Consider the following 14,945-nt stretch of genomic DNA (forward strand, 5'->3'; position numbering starts at 1 on the left):
ATGACCGTTAACAACCAAAGAGACGTTGTGTATTTACTATTTACTCCTCTACAAATGAATGATAAAACTAGTACAAATAAATTATTACCGTTGGAGTAAGGGTCAAACTAGTCAATGCGCATTACAAATCGACAGGGTGGCTCCCATCCCAAGTGTTTAAACCTTAAAGGCTACTGGATAGAGAGATGTGGAGGAGAGAGAGAGAGGAACGGAAGGACACAGGAGCCATTATTTGAATTCTCTCTCTCTCTCTCTGAACTCTGACAGCTCTACCCCGTCCCAAGTGTCTTCTTTCTTCTCTCCCAAATTACTCACCCAAGGGCCAAGTGCCAACTACTCAGAGAAGAGAGAGAGTTAGAGAGAGAAAGAGAGAGTAGAAGGAAGCACATCCTTCTCTTGATTCAATCTGCATTCTTTAACTTAGCTTCGTTCGATCAGAGTCAAGTTTTCGATGTCAGGATACTTTGGCGTTCTTGTTTCAGATCCATGGCTGCAGAACCAGTTCACTCAAGTCGAGCTCCGCAGCCTAAAGACCCACGTAAGTTCTTTATTAATTAAGCTCTGGGATTCCTGGATCGATATATCACGTGTTTTCTAATTTCTTGTTTTTGCGTTTGTTCGTTAACGGACGGTGGTGGATGATCGATCGATGCGGTTTGTGCAGTTCATGAGCATGAAGAGGGAGGGCGGAGGGAGGCTGACGGTGGGGGAGTTGGCGTCCAAGATGTCTCGCTTGAAAGTAGTGGGAGAGAATCTTACTGAGGAAGAGAGAGCTTCTTTTATCCAAGATTTGTATCGCAATGTGGACGAAGACGTCGATTTCGAGTCCTTTCTCAGGGTCAGTAACTCCTTCAATATAAACTTAAAGAAAAGAGAGTAACGATCTCTCACTCGCTCACTCACTCTCTCTCTCGCCTTCAAGATTTTATTGATCCATTGATGATTTTGTTTTTTGATGTTTGGGTTGTCGATTTCTTCTGCTTTAGTTGAATACATCTTATCAAGTTCAAGAATTCTATGTTTGCTTGTTGAGATAACGTAACAGAGAAAGAATTGTGAATCACATCTACCTTTTCTGTTGCTTTTTTATTTTTTTGCCCTTTATTTGTTAAGAGTTGTTGCGTTCGAAATCATAGTTTTTTTTATTCTTCCCTTCTAGTTGTGGATTGTGAATGGATTGTTTTCTGTTTGGCTGCCAAGAATATGTACTTCAAAAAGGAATTTAAAATTTTACTTCGACTGTTTCAATTTTTTTTCTATTGCTTTCTTTCAGTCTTTCAAGATTCAAAAAAGAATAAAGACGAAACGAATCAGTCATCGGATTTTTTCCTTCGCTTTTATGTTCTTTTTGCAACCAAACAGGGTGGAGTCATTAAAAATGGAAATGCACCTTTCGTTTCATGCTTATGAGTTTAAAGACGATTTTGGCTATGAAAGAAAATAGAAAAGAATTATCAGTTGCAGAACCATAATTTGTAATGCGAAATTCATGGCAGGTGTATTTGACACTACAAGCCCCTGCAAGTGCTAGAACCGGAAGTAATGCAAAGAACTCATCCGCGTTCCTCAAGGCTGCTACCACCACATTGCTTCACACTATTAGCGAATCCGAGAAGGCCTCCTATGTTAAACATATTAATAATTACCTTGAACAAGATGATTTTCTGAAGCGATACCTTCCCATCGATCCTTCAACTAACGATCTCTTCGAGATTGCAAAAGACGGAGTCCTCCTCTGGTTAGTTTAGCTTTTCCTGTTTCTTTATTGACTTTTTACGATTAACCTTCATGATCTTCATCGTTGTAAAAGTATGTTTTCTTTGATGCAGTAAGCTAATCAATCTGGCAGTCCCTGGAACCATTGATGAACGAGCCATTAACACCAAGAGAGTTCTCAATCCATGGGAAAGGAATGAAAATCATACGCTCTGTCTCAACTCTGCCAAGGCTATTGGATGTACCGTAGTCAATATAGGTACTCAGGACTTTATTGAAGGAAGGGTACGTATTTTATGCATTTTCTTTTAACTTTGATTACATTAATGAGTACCTTAGTTTCCATGCCGCAATGTTTGAATTTAGAAAGTTCATCCTATCTTAGATGGATCTGTTCTAGTGCTTAAAAGCTGCCTCCAAGTGGTTTGATGCTTCTTTTTTCTAACATTATTTCTATGGGACTCCGCTATTGTCTTCATGGGGCTAGCTTTCATGGCTTTCTTGCATACATTTCTCGCTACTTCCTGTGTACTTGAGTTATTTACTTGATTCAATAAAATTTTATTTTACTTATAACAAAATGAAAAGTTAACAATATGTTTGGGGTTTCTGGTTTTGTGAATATTTCTTGGCCTGCAAGGGGCAGGGTGTAGCTTGTCCACTACTAGAGACACGAGAATTCAAGCATCTTTTTGATCCTTTGGAATATAACTAGTCATAAACTTGTGTGATGAGCAATAGTAACTAGATATGTTAAAAATGAAACATATTCTATGTAGTTAAACTAGTATACCTTGAGGCATTCTACCCAGTTCGCTTGCCATGTTCCATAATCTGAAAAGACTGGATCTTTATAACAAATAACTTCTCTGGTGACCTGCCACAGTTGTCCCGGATTTCTGGTCTGACAATGTTCCATATATCTGCCTAACGTCTAGAAGCAAAATTAAAAATCTAGTAAAATAACCCCTATCTCATATTAATAGAGGGTTTACAAAGTCTTAATGTTAACATTTTGATCTCCAAATTTTCACAAAAATGATAAACCAAAAACCCAATTACAACTTTTCTACAATTGCTTAATTTTGCATATTTAATTCCATGTTTTTCCCCTGCTGGAGAATGGTAGTGCTTTAACATACAAGTAGCATAATATCCTCTTTGTTTTGTTTTCAGCGGCATCTTATGCTTGGATTGATTTCTCAGATCATTAAGGTGAGATTCTCATTGTTATCCACTTAAATTAATTCTACAAAGATGTAGGATTCCTGATCATGATGGTTAAATATTTAAATAATCTATGGGCATTATCTGAACTATGGTTATCTAAGGAATGCCCCCCATATGATGCTGTGGATCCCTTGAGTTGATAGAAATTGAAGTCATTTTCACTCATGCTATGATTATATGCTATGATAGATACAATTATTAGCGGATCTCAACTTGAAGAAGACACCACAACTGGTGGAGTTGGTAGAAGATAGTAAGGTAAATGTGGTTTTTCAATAGAAGTTTTTGTCCGTTGAACAGTTATCAAACGGGGATTTTCGTTAATAAACTTTAAACCAACAGGAGGTGGAAGAGTTGATGAGTCTATCACCAGAGAAGATCTTACTAAGATGGATGAATTTTCAACTCAAGAAAGCTGGATATAAGAAGATAGTCACAAACTTCTCCTCTGATGTAAAGGTAGACGAGAAAAACTCGAAACTCCTGTTACTGTCAAAAAATTTCAAATATTATGCCTTCACTATCAAATTATAGAAACCAATTACAAGAAACCAACGATATGGCATTGTAGTGCAGCGACAGATTTACAGCTACGGATTTTAATAATTGATATTGTTATCTTCTATCTATGCTGGTATTTAAGTGTCCAAGATGCTTGACCTGCAGGATGGAGAAGCTTATGCTCATCTCCTCAACGTTCTTGCTCCAGAGCACAGTAATCCATCAGCATTGTCTGCAAAGGACCCTTTGGAAAGAGCGAAGTTAGTTCTGGAACACGCAGACAGGATGGGCTGCAAGAGATACTTGACTGCAAAAGATATAGTGGAAGGTTCCCCAAATCTGAACCTTGCTTTTGTTGCGCATATTTTCCAGCATAGGTGAGAATGGATCCCTTGTCGAGCTGTCACTTTTGGATGTTCCGGCAGTTTGAGCACATTGGGTACCTAGTAATTGCTCCTAGAAATACATATAATATTCAGAAAATAAAAAACAGAAGTACATATGATATGCATGCTATCGTTATGTGAATTCACTGAAGTAAAAATATACGAGTGTATGGATTATATATTTTAGTTGTTATTATTCTTTTGTTTTATGAGCAGTTATCATTCTTTTTATTTTATTTTTTTCATTTTTGTTCTCATAGAATTGAGAGATGTAAAACTAATCATAATTTTTTCCCTGTAGGAATGGGCTTTCCACCAAAACAAAACAGATATCTTTCCTTGAAACTTTGCCAGACGACACCCAAGTATCTAGAGAAGAGAGAGCATTTCGCCTTTGGATGAATAGTCTTGGAAACTCAACATATATCAACAATGTTTTTGAAGATCTTAGAAATGGGTGAGTATGTTTCACAATTTTGCTATTATGATCATAAATTCTTATAGTCATTCTTTATCTGAACTTCTGAACGCAAATAAGCTAAATTTATTCATTTGTTTCATTCTCCCAACCTTGTAGAAATTTTGTGACTATGAAAATTTTTAGTTGCTGTTATGAATTCTCTATTCATTTTTATCTCATCCTGAGTTGAAATTAACTGGACCTTGCAGGTGGTTACTCCTAGAGACCCTTGACAAGGTGTCTCCAGGGATTGTCAATTGGAAAATTGCAAATAAGCCTCCAATTAAGATGCCGTTTAGAAAAGTAGAGAACTGTAACCAAGTGGTGAAAATTGGCAAACAACTGAAGTTTTCCTTGGTTAATATCGCTGGAAATGATATTGTGCAGGGAAGTAAAAAGTTGATTTTAGGTATGCTCTCTCTATTACATTCAATCTAAGGATGAAAACTTTTCATCCATAGACAATATGAGCTCGCATCTAAGATTTGGAGTATTTTTATTAGATCTCAGAAGTAATAAAAGTCTGCCTGAATCTAAGTTTTTAATGCTCTTCAGCTTATTTGTGGCAATTGATGCGATACAGCATCCTCCAACTCCTAAAAAACCTGAGATTTCACTCCCATGGGAAGGAAATCGCAGATGCTGATATTTTAGAATGGGCCAATACCAAAGTGAGCAGCAACTCAAGGAGCCAAAGTCGCATGGACAGCTTTAAGGTAACCATTTCTGCAGTGCCTTTTTCTTTACTGCATGTTTGCTAGCTAAATTTTTCTTGTTGATTACTGATAAGTTCAAGGTCAAAAACCCTAATGAACAATTAAAACAACATAAGTTCTGATTTCTCCGAAGCTTCTTTATATATGGAAATATAAGAGTAAAATTTCCTGGTTATATGAGACTTGAATAATTAGCCTCCTGTGGATGATTCGGAATATTGTGAGTGACTAAAATAAAATTCAAACGACAAACATTCCTTAAATTTGTTTGTCTCTGGCAAGTGGGATTTCATAAGATACTCAGCATATGGAAGTAGTGTATAACAACCTTGAAGGAGATATAGAATATTCTTTCTTCTTTTATATAGTAAGATAGTGTAGTCATGTTTGAGGTCAAGAAACAGATCCTAAACAAATTCAAAACCATGCAGATATTCATGAGAGATACTCGTAAATATTGGCTAAATTTGATTTGAGCAAAAATACCTATTCTATCTTGTTGATTATCATTTTCAAGGAAGCAATGTTGAATTTTATCATCCTAATCACACATGTGACTTTATATGTTTGTCATTTAAATAGAAACCACTTAAAGTGTGTCATATCAGTACATGTAACTTGGGATGATAAAAAATAAGATGAAAAATATCATTTTTCATTTCACAATGTTTTTACTGTCAAGGGTTTGCCATCTTGGCTTTTACTTTTAACATATATAGACGAGACCGCATTCAGAGGAACTTTATATTTTTATGATTAAAACTAATCGAAGCTTTTTTCAACAGTTGTACTTGGTAACATTTGCAATTTTTTTAGTGGTAGAAATCTGATCTGTTTATTATTTATTACAAACTTTTTAGGACAAAAGCTTGTCAAATGGCCTTTTCTTCCTTGAGCTACTTAGCTCTGTGCAACCTAGAGCCGTAAACTGGAGTCTTGTTACTAAAGGGGTAACAGGTATGTTTGTTTCAATGTCATCAAAGGTTCTTCAATTAGCCATTTTCTTGAATTTTGTGGGTTGTAGAACCTTCTAATTCAATTGATGTTGTTTGTTGAAGATTGTATTTTTTTTCCTTTTTTTTTTTTCTTGGGAAAATTACTGTTTAGATTCCAAAGGTTTAGACTTTTTTAATTGGTGATTGTGGAAACTGATCCTTGGGGTAAGGTGTATTTATAAAATGCATAGGCAACCTACCACGTCAGCATAAATTATAAAAATATAATATGAATTTCGGTCTTTCTTCAATGTGTCACAAAAATTTACTCCACAGTTGTGGCATAATCTCGAGTCCAACTCAGAGGCCTATGGCATAATCCGCCAAGGCAAAGTGATCAACCTGATGCCCTTTCAAATAATCTCAAGCCCCAAGGGTAAGCTCCTAAAGTCCAACTTGAAGGCCTGATTGTTGCTCTACCTGCCAAGGGTAAAGACTTGCTTGGCAATCAACCTTAGGATAATCTGAACCCAAATGTAAGCCTCATTGAGTCCATCTTGAAGGGGCCCTATGGCCACTCCACCAAGGTCAAGCTCCAGAAGCCCTTTAGTCAATCTCGAGCCCCTAGGGACGGATCTTCTCGAGTTCCCAAGAGTAACCAAACTAGGTGGAAAGGATACTCACCATAACCGAACCACATTTTAAAGCAGTCATCGAGCTTGGCGGATTGAGTGCAGGGCAGGGTACTACACGCCTTGCTGAGCAGAGGAAAGTGATCGGTGCCGCAACAACACATTCCAAACTACCTTCACTACCATATTAATTCTGGTAGCTGTGACAATGTGATCTTGGAAAATGCCATTAAAAAGCTAAGTCTATAGATGAACTACTCCTTATAGGTTGGCATGGCTAAAGAAGGGAAGTGAGGTAACAATATCTACATGATGTTTAGTGCCTTTTTTTTTATTGGCCCTAGATACAACAATAAAGTATGGTGTTTTAACAGCCATGGATGCATGTCATTGATATGGGTGCTACTAATGGTGAGAAGTTGAATTTGAATACTCACACAGCTTTATTTCTGAGAAGGATTGTTGACTAGAAAGGATGTAGACCTCAAGGGAGGGCAAGAATATTTTAACAAAAAGGGTGTTGGGATAATTTTGGACTGGTCTTTGTGTTGATCATGAGAGAAGCATTGAGAGCAAAAGTGCTCCCCCTAGACAAGAACCAAACAAAGAAGAAGTGTTTTGGCCCCTAGGTAGGCACCATGCAAGCAAAACATTAGGAGCAAAAGTGGTCAGGCAGGCAAGGCACCATGAAGGAAACTCGCCACCTTAGCGAGCATAATGAAAGTTCTTGGCCTCGAACGAGAGCACTATAGAGAGCAAAAGTGCTTGTCATACAGGAGTAAACTCAGCAAGAGAAAGTGAGGCGAGCTCTGTGGGAGGAAAAGTGCTCGTTGAGGGCTCGCTATCTCAGTGAGCACCATGGGAGGCAAACGGGTCAAGCACTATGTAGAGCAAAAGTATTAGCCATCTTGACGGCTATCTTATCGAGCACCATGGGAGGCAAATTCCTCCCTCAGCAAAATGCTCCATCCTTGAGAGTTCTCATACCGATTTCAATTGGCTTGATTTGGATAAAGGGTATTTTTGTCTAATTTGATCTGTTGTAGGGGGCATTTGCCTAATCTGAGAACTATAAGAGGGGCATTTGAGAGAGGTATTTTGGTCCAAGCTAGCCCCTAAATTCACTCTTTTATTATTATTATAGATAAGTGTTGGTTTGCTAGAGAAAAATGTATATTCATATAGCCACTATGATTTTTCTCTAAACTTATTATGAGTTTATCTTCAAGCTGCTTGGTTGGCTCGTTTTTGTTTCTATAAATTAGAAAGCTGACTTATGGGATAATGGTTTGTGATGTGGTATATAGTTGGTTTGCTTAGACTAGTGATGATCTACAATTTCTGAGTCTCACTATGTCCATAAATATTTTAGACTTTTAATTGCTCGGGATAATGCATACATAAATTCTTTGTGATCTTAATTGCACTGTTTAGTTTTACATGTTATTAAGATGTTTTCTAATAAGATTTTGCTTTATTAAAAAATGGCCAAATTCAGATGAGGAGAAAAAGATGAATGCCACCTACATCATTAGTATTGCGAGGAAGCTTGGCTGTTCAATATTTTTGTTGCCTGAAGACATAACCGAGGTACTTTCTGAACCATAACCAAGGGTTTGTTCATTTTTAGGCACATATTAGACATTCCACTGTAGCAGGTATTATCATCGACACAAAATAGAGGTGGATGAGGGGCTTACGTTGGATTTCTTCTTGGTTGGACATTGGGGTTGGATATAACCTGGAAATAGAACCACTCTGTCAGAGAAATTAAAATAAAGGAATTTTATTGTACATGGTTGTTTAGTTAGCATTTGTATCTACGGTTTTAAAACCAATTTGGGAAGGAAAATTAAAATGAGGTGAAATGTTGAGTCATGATTTCAAGGTACGATGGTTTACTTTGATACCACTTTCATATAAAGAAAAACTTCGGGGTTCTAGCTGTTGGGGACTAGATAGAGACAGAGATGATTCTAAATAAAAGGAGAGATGAAATTTAATGTGGTTCGACAATTGCCTACATCCACAGCTACTGTAACTTCACTATGAAACAGTTTTTACAAAAAACTCTCTCTGCTCACCCACTCTATTCTCACTTCTCTGCACCACTCTATACGCAGCACACACTCACTTATTTTCTCTCTACGCTTGTCTGCACTACTCACTCACCTCATCACAACACTTCTATTTATAATAAGGATGGGGAGTCGTCGGTGACAGTCAACTGGAGTAGTTGAGAAGGTGCAGCCGCACCTTTTGAATTCATTGCATTCGGTGCTAAAATTTTCTTCTTCCTTTCGGTGCATTAAATGAGTATAGAATTTGGAGAAGCCGGTGCATGCAATACATGACTCACTATTTTGTCTCCATTCGTAACAATCTCCCACTTGGAGACAAATGAGTCTATATCTTCATAGCAACTATCACAGCAGCTTCAAGTTATGCCTTTACGTACGGAGGCCAACTGAAGCTACACACAGCTTTAGTTTGTCAGTAGTAACTACTTTTGTGAGCATGTCTGCTGGGTTCTCTGTTCCTCGAATCTTCTCAAGTATTAGCTATCCACTATCGAGAAGAGATCGGATAAAATGGTATCTCAACTATATGTGTTTTATTCTGGAATGAAATGCTGGATTCTTTGCAAGAAAAATAGCACTCTGATTATCACTGTGCATAATACTTTTTTCATTAATCTTTCTCAATTCTTCCAAGAATGACTGCAACCAAACTATTTCCTTCTCTGATTCAGTTATAGCAACGTATTCCGCTTCTGTAGTTGAGAGAGCAACAATCTTCTGTAACTTAGAAGCCCACGATACAGCTGTACCACCCAGCGTATACAGAAATCCAGTAGTACTGTTTCTGCTATCAACGTCACCTACTAAATCAGCATCTACATATCCCTGTAGCTTTAAACCTGTTTTTGTAAAGCATAATGACGTATTTGAAGAGCCTTGTAGATATTTCAAAATCCACTTGACTGCTTCCCAATGCTGCTTTCCTGGATTACTCATGTACCTGCTCACAGCTCCCATTGCTTGTGCAATATCTGGCCTTGTATAGACCATGGCGTACATAAGACTACCAATAGCAGATGCATAGGGTATTCTGTTCATGCATTCTTGCTCTTCCTCCGTCTTTGGTGACTAATCCTTAGTTAGTCGAAAGTGACTAGGTAAGGGTGTGCTCATTGGTTTCACCTTATCCATGTTAAACCTTCTGAGCGCCTTCTTTACATACTCCTCCTGCGAGAGCTTAAGAGTATCATTAGCCCTGTCTCTAATAATTCTCATACCAATGATTTGTTTTGCAGCATCCAAATCCTTCATCTCAAACTGTTTGACAACTATTTCTTCAGTTTATTTATCTCCTCGATGCTTGACCCTGCAACGAGCATATCATCCACATAAAACAGTAGGATAATATAAGAGTTGTCAAAATTCTTCATATAGCAACAATGGTCAGCCTGTAGTCTTGTAAATCCATTACTGCACATGAAGTTGTTAAACTTTCGGTACCATTGTCATGGAGCTTGTTTTAGGCCATAATCTTTTTCAGTTTGCAAACTAGATTCTCTTTTCCCTTTACTGAGAATCCTTGTGGCTTGTGCATATAGATATCTTCCTCCAAATCACCATGAAGGAATGTAGTCTTCACATCTAACTGCTTAAGATGTAGATTCTATACAGCCACAATTGCCAACACTAGCTTGATTGTGGTCAATTTTACAACTGGGAGAAAATGTTTGCGTAGTCGACATCTTCCTTTTGTTGAAACCCCTTCACGACCATTCTGGCTTTGTAGCGCTTTCTACCATTGTACTCTTCCTTAATTCTGTACACCCATTTGTTGTGCAAAGCCTTCTTGCCTTTTGGAAGCTTAGTTAACTCCCATGTCTGATTTGACATTAGTGACTCTATCTCATCATAACATGGCTTTCTCCCACTTGATCGAATCTTCAATTTGTAGAGTTTCATCATAACTTTCCGGTTCACCACTATCTGTTAGCAGGATGTAGTGTAGAGATGGTGAGAACCGCTGTGGTGGCCTGATTGTCCTTGAAGATCTTCGAATAACAGTGAGTGGTGTACTTTGTTCGATCTGTGTATCATCATTCTCTTGATCCTCGTTCTGATTAGTGTTGACTCGAGTAACATCAAAATCAACAACCTCAGGTTTCTTTTGCTGCTCCTCAGGTTCAGCTTGTGACCTAGTTTGTACAGAATCTGCTAATTGAATATCACATTTCTACTTCTGATGATTTTGAGATTTTTATCATCCCAAAATCGATAGCCAAATTCTTCATCACCATAACCGATGAAAAAACATTTTCTAGATTTGGCTTCTAACTTGTTATGATCAGTAGAATCTATGTGAATATATGATACACAACCAAAAACTTTCAAATGAGAAAGATTTACTTTCTTTCTGCTCCAGACTTCCTCTGGTAGATCGAATTTTAAGGGAACTGAAAGTCCCCGGTTAATCAAATAGGCTGCAGTGTTAACTGCATCAGCCCAAAAACATTCAAGCAATCCTGAATTCAGCCTCATGCTTCTGGCATGTTCGTTGAGAGTTCTGTCCATGCGTTCAGCTATGCCATTCTGCTGCGGTGTCCCAGGAATAGTCTTCTGAAATCTAATCACATTTGTAGCACAGAATTCTTTGAACCCTCCGTCGATGTACTCTCTGCCATTGTCTGACCTCAGACATTTCAACTTCAAGCCTGTTTTATTTTCAACCTTGGCTCTCCACTTCTTGGAAGTGTCAAATGTGTCAAATTTATTTTTCAAAAAATAAACCTATACTTTCCTGCTTGAGTCATCAATTAAGGAAACATAGTACCACGATCCTCCAAGAGAAGCGACAGGGGATGGCCCCCACAAATCTGTGTGCACCAACTCCAACTTTGTAGACTTTGAAGTTCTGCCATTTTTCAAGAAACTAACTTTTTTCTGCTTCCAAAAAATGCAACCTTCACACATGTTGAAATTAGTTGATTTCAACTTTGGTAACTTCCCCTTGGATAATAGTACTTTCATTCCTTTCTCACTTATGTGACCAAGTCTTTGATGTCATAGGTTGGCATTTGCGTTAGCAATTGCAACAGTATCTCTAATGCTTGAAGTTATGTATAGAGTACCTGTTTTTGTGCCTCGAGCTACTACCATAGCTCCTTTTGTTATCTTTCACGTGCCACCGGTAAATAGTACCGAATGCCCATTAGCATCAAGTTGTCCTACAGAATCAGGCTCCTCATGAGCTTGGGAACATGTCGCACCTTCTGTAGCAACCATGCACTTCCATTGGGCAGATTGATTCGTACATCTCCCATGCCTTCGATTTCCAACGCTTCACCATATGCTAAGTACACATTCCCGAAATCACCAGTAACATAATTCTGCATGATTTCTCGGTGTGCTGTAGTGTGGAATGAGGCTCCTGAATCTAACACCCAAGATTCATGTGCTGTAGTGTGGAATGAGGCTCCTGAATCTAACACCCAAGATTCAATTTGGTTGTCGACTGAAAGGAGTAAGGCATCTTGGAGGTCTTCTATTGTGGCATTAGCAGAGTCATGTTCATTCTTCTTCTTTGCTTCATTGCAATTATTTTTGAAGTGGCCAATCTTGCCACAATTCCAGCAACTGTACTTGTTTTCCGGACCTAGATTTACTTCTGCCTCTTCGGGACTTTGACCTGTCCCGATTTGAACTTTTACTAGCTCCTCTACCTCTCTTCTCGAGGTTTAAGACAGAACTGGAAGTTGATGCTTCACCTGTATCTCTTCTGCGAACTTCTTTGTTAAGAATATGGTCCCGGATATCTTGATACTTCATCTTTGTTTTGCCATAAGAATTGCTAACAGCTGTTCTCATGACCTCCCAGCTTTGTGGCAATTGAGACAGAGCAATCAGTACACGTATTTCATCATCAAATTTAATCCCCACTGAAACTAATTGATTGATGATGGTGTTGAACTCATTCAAATGCTGAATAACTGGAGTTCCTTCTGCCATTCTCAACTAGAATAGCTTGTACATCAAATGCACTTTGTTATTGGTTGATGGCTGCTGGTACATGTCTGATAGAGCTTTTATCATATCTGCTGTGGTCTTTTCCTTTCCCACAATGTGTGCAACTGATCTTGACAGTGTTAGTCGAATGACTTCCAACACTTGTCTATCAAGGAAACTCCAATCTTCATCGCTCATGTCATCTGGCTTTCTTCGTAAGAGTGGAAGATATAGTTTTTTCCCATAGAGATAATCCTCTATCTGCATTTTCTAGTAGGCAAAGTCTGTACCGTCAAATTTCTCGATACCAGCCCTTTAGCTTCTTCTCCAGCCATAACTTTACAAATGAATTCAAATTTGAACAAACAAATATCAACGTTGCGTCCGAAACACTCGAATTAGCTGGAAACGAGTCCGAAATCATCAAAATTGGATCAAAATTGAGTTTAAACAGGCCAAAACAGTTTCGGCCAACCAGAGTGCGACAAGTGGCAGGATGACGTCGGCTCGGCTCAGGAACATGGCTTAGCTCAGTCACGGCTCGGCTCAGTGGTCTGGCGTGTGGGTCAGAGCGGTCTGGATCGAGTATGGATCCGGATCAGGTTGCAGGATCGGGCTAATCCGTCTTCAACCTCAGATTGGCGTGTGCGGCGCGTGTGTGCCTGGGAGGCGCGTCAGGCGTTACTCTTTGGCGCGTTAGTATTACTCCTTGCTTCGTTCGAGACGAAATTTCCACCAGAATTTTCGTTTCGATCTGAGGAATCTAGTGGTACCTTCAAAACTTGATTTCGATCAAGTTTCAAGAATGAGTTTTTCAAAAATCACAATCGGTCCTCCAACATGCTCTGATACCAGTTGTTGGGGACTAGACGGAGACAGAGATGATTCTAAATAAAAGGAGAGACGAAATTTAATGTGATTCGACAATTGCCTACGTCCACAGCTGCTGTAATTTCACTATGAAATAGTTTTTACGAAAAACTCTCTGCTCACCCACTCTATTCTCACTTCTCTGCACCACTCTACACGCAGCACACACTCACTTATTTTCTCTCTACACTTGTCTGCACTATTCACTCACCTCATCACAACACTTCTATTTATAATAAGGATGGGGAGTCATCGGTGACAGTCAACTGGAGCAATTAAGAAGGTGCAGCCGCACCTTTTGAATTCGGTGCATTCAGTGCTGAAATTTTCTTCTTCCTTTCGGTGTATTAAATGAGCATAGAATTTGGAGTAACCGGTGCATGCAATGCATGACTCACTATTTTGTCTCCATTTGTAACACTAGCCTTCACTGCACTCTTTGTTTTTGGTTCTTGCACAACACACTGTGAAAACACTAATCAATAAGTAATCATGTGAAGTCTTTAATGTGGAACTTGTTTATTTATTTTCTTATTTTCACTTTATCCTCATGCATAAAATAAAACACTAATCAATAAGTAATCATGTGAAGTCTTAGTGTGGAACTTGTTTATTTATTTTCTTATTTTCACTTTATCCTCATGCATAAAATAAAACTTTTGACACGGTGGTACCTTTTTTTCATTTTATCAGGTAAATCAAAAGATGATCCTCACATTAACTGCAAGTATTATGTATTGGTTCTTGAAACAACCACTCGAAGATAGGCCATCTGGAAGTTCAGATAGCGAGAGTGGAAGCCAATCAGAGACAATCTCAAACTCTACAATAGATGACTCTGCTTCTGAGTCATCAATAGAGGAGAATGTTACCATGTAAATATATGTGATGACTGAAACAACCTTTTGCTGAAGTTTTGGGTTACCCCAACCCCCCTACCCTTTCCCATCCCTCTTATCTTTTGGTTGCTACATGTGATTGAAAAGTTCAGCATTTGCCAATGTAGAAAATATGGCCGTTTTCAACCAAATTTTGCAAAACCAGCTGCTTCTGTGTATAGTGTTCTTTGACCTGATTCTTACATTTGTTTCAATGAACATTTATTTGCTTAATGGAATTAACTAAGCGATGTTTTGGCTGTACTTGTGATCTTTTGTGGTGGATCTTTATTTTGCGGTTGATTCTTTGTTATTGATATTTTATTTTATTTTCTTCCCTGCTCTAAATAAGTAATTAATTAGTCTACATTGTTCATAAGAATGGATTAAAGAAAAATTATTTACTTGTATCTCTCAGAAATAACGTGAAATTTTATTTATGTCCATCGACTTAAAAATAAAAAAAAAGGCTCAAGATCGAACAATTTACTTTTGACTTTTCTTTCAGTCCTAAGCCTTGTGCAACAGGCCAGTAATTCTTCCTGTGCACATGAATCTCCTGCGCCAACTCCAGATGTTGTAATTTTCCATCTTGGGTTAT

At 38.2% G+C, this 14,945-nt stretch overlaps 1 protein-coding gene across 1 annotated transcript; it reads left to right on the forward strand.

Moving 5' to 3' along the window:
* The first annotated feature begins 191 nt into the window (after nucleotides 1-191).
* Nucleotides 192-14,608, forward strand: LOC122294096 (fimbrin-2). Its single transcript, XM_043102559.1, has 14 exons — nucleotides 192-538; nucleotides 665-838; nucleotides 1,497-1,738; nucleotides 1,830-2,001; nucleotides 2,893-2,931; nucleotides 3,136-3,204; nucleotides 3,289-3,405; nucleotides 3,613-3,824; nucleotides 4,135-4,290; nucleotides 4,503-4,702; nucleotides 4,849-5,009; nucleotides 5,870-5,966; nucleotides 8,075-8,166; nucleotides 14,160-14,608. Exons 1-14 carry the CDS (start codon nucleotides 452-454, stop codon nucleotides 14,343-14,345), a joined length of 2,004 nt encoding a protein of 667 aa, XP_042958493.1. The 5' UTR covers nucleotides 192-451; the 3' UTR covers nucleotides 14,346-14,608.
* The last annotated feature ends 337 nt before the right edge of the window (nucleotides 14,609-14,945 follow it).

This window comes from Carya illinoinensis, chromosome 14 (genome assembly GCF_018687715.1).
Source record: "Carya illinoinensis cultivar Pawnee chromosome 14, C.illinoinensisPawnee_v1, whole genome shotgun sequence".
NCBI classification, from domain to species: Eukaryota; Viridiplantae; Streptophyta; class Magnoliopsida; order Fagales; family Juglandaceae; genus Carya; species Carya illinoinensis.